The 2,343-nt window shown below is 28.4% G+C and overlaps 1 protein-coding gene across 1 annotated transcript in view; it reads left to right on the top strand.

The window, feature by feature from the left end:
• The window catches only part of LOC111632338 (tubulin-specific chaperone A-like), a 27,179-nt gene extending 25,082 nt beyond the window's left edge, over positions 1 to 2,097 (top strand). Inside the window, exon 4 of the mRNA XM_023376747.1 lies at positions 1,731 to 2,097. Coding sequence (XP_023232515.1) covers positions 1,731 to 1,814 — 84 coding nt within the window. The 3' untranslated portion in view covers positions 1,815 to 2,097. The remainder of the gene's footprint in view (positions 1 to 1,730) is intronic.
• The last annotated feature ends 246 nt before the right edge of the window (positions 2,098 to 2,343 follow it).

Raw genomic sequence — 2,343 nt, forward strand, 5'->3', positions numbered from 1 at the left:
TCACTTATGATAGAAAGAGAAAAGCCATCATGAAGGAAATCTCAGCCCGCAAAAAGTCCAAGTTAATTTTCAAGAGAGCTCCTAACCTGTACAAATTATTAAGGAACGACAAAGACAGCATAGATAATGAAAAAAGAGCAGGAGTATACAGGATTCCATATGAAAATCGTGAACTAGACATTAATAAAAATTATATATTGGCGTAACTAATAGAAGTTTAGGAGTCAGATTAAAAGAACACAAGTACAATATCAGCAAGGGATCTAATGCCACAATACTATCGCAATTGGCGCAAGTTGAGGGCTCAATCGTCAAATGGGACGAAGCAAGTATTATTAAACCAGTACATTCACCGACATTGGCGATTTGCGCCGAAAAAATTGAAATATATAAGAGCAGATTGCATGATGCATGCATTAATTCTAGAGATTCTGAAGGGTTGCCTTCGGCCTGGAAATATTTAATCAAACAATTAGACAGCTCTTAATTTAATGCCTTGATTTTAGTATTTTTTTGCATATCTTGCCTTTCATTGAATTTTATATAATGTACTAGCTGCAAGGACCTGCTTCGCTGGGTTTTTATTTTTATGTAATATAGTTTTTTTATATATATATATAAAAGACTGTTTGTCTAAGTAATCTAGAATCTAGCTGCAAGGACCTGCTTTGCTGGGCAAAAAGTAACAATAGTGAAGATTAAGATAATTACATTATAGCCAATCTTACCCGTTTTCACAGAATTCAAGAATTAGGTCCCCCGTTTCCAGACTAATTAGAGAACTTTTATGTCTAGTCAAATGAACTATTTTCAATTTGATCAATTTTCTGGAATGTTTACAATTGTTCTATAATCAAACCAATTCGAATTCGAATATTGTTTGAATTAAATTCGAACAAATTCGAACATAACATTTGAAATAGAAAACCACTTTCAACCACTTTCAGCCCCATATCTCCCACACCCTTATAGCTGTCGAGACGCAACCACCATAGTGCACGAATGGAGACTTGGGGCTACCACCACATACAAACAGCATTCATGTGCGATGTGTAGTTTTTGCAGAAAAGTGAAATATAGGGACACATACACATCCATTTTTATATATATATATATGTCGTATTATTTTGCAGTCGTAGTCGTAAGGTCAAGTGTAGGTTGAAACAAGACAAAGAAAATTTGAGACCATAAAATAACACGTCCGTTCACTTTCGGGTCCTCACTCAAACTCCCCTTATTTTGTTGGTGCTGTTAACCTCATTCCAAAAGGAACGAGATTAACAAAGTAAAATACAGAAAATAGATACAAAATTTACAAAAATTTTAAATATGTTATATATACATATTATAATTTTGTACCTGGTATGATATATTCTATTTTAAGTTATCTACTGATTGAATGTAATGACACAATAAAACACTCAATTTTATTTACAACTATATTTATTAAAGTAAATGTAAACTTATGATTATAATTAAAATTCTTCTGAACTTTTTTAAGTTATGTTGTTGTAAGAAGTAATCAGAATAAATTTTTAAAACTTCTAGAAACTTTTTCAAGTATTGAATTTTGCACAAAGTGTTCTTCCAGAATATGTTGAATAATGTAGAATCTTTGTGAAATATGTCTTGGTTAATTAAGACTTTACTGTAAATAATTTTTTTTATTACTAAATAAACTTATTTTAAAATTTAAAATAATATAATTTATAATAATGTTTTTCTTTTAGGATTCAGAAAGTGATTTAGCTGAAAATGAAGATTATCAATCAGCTCAGACAATATTACAAGAGACAGAAGAATCTTTAAAATAATTGTAAATTTTTATTTTAAATCTGCAATGCTTGGCAAAAAGAAATTAATCCAAATAATATGAAATAATGTGATCATTTTTTATAATTTACAACTTCAAAATATATGTACATTTTGATTTAAAAATAATAATTCTTTCATTAAATTAATTTGCTGTATTTTAAACACTTTAAGACTTAATATAGATTCGATAAAGCTATGGCAGCTGTACTGAAATTATTGTGATATAAACTACAAGTTACTAATGATGATACATTAATAAATTTCACAGAGTTTAAAATTTTACATGATTTTTATCACTTGAGTGCAAAATATGTACATTTTGTTCTTTAATTTAAAATTATAATAGAGTAGCATCTGCATATGAATATGATGGCATTAACGAAGTTAAGAATATATTATTAGTTATGGTTTATTTTAGTTTCAAGCCAATTTTTATTTGGATTATTTTGAGTCATTTTTGATTTTTTTTTAAATATGAATAAGATTTTTATAACTATTGCACACATCACATACACCGTTCAAAATTAT

The sequence above is a fragment of the Centruroides sculpturatus genome, unplaced genomic scaffold (genome assembly GCF_000671375.1).
Source record: "Centruroides sculpturatus isolate CEXI.00-Female unplaced genomic scaffold, Cexi_2.0 scaffold766, whole genome shotgun sequence".
In the NCBI taxonomy this organism is placed as follows: Eukaryota; Metazoa; Arthropoda; class Arachnida; order Scorpiones; family Buthidae; genus Centruroides; species Centruroides sculpturatus.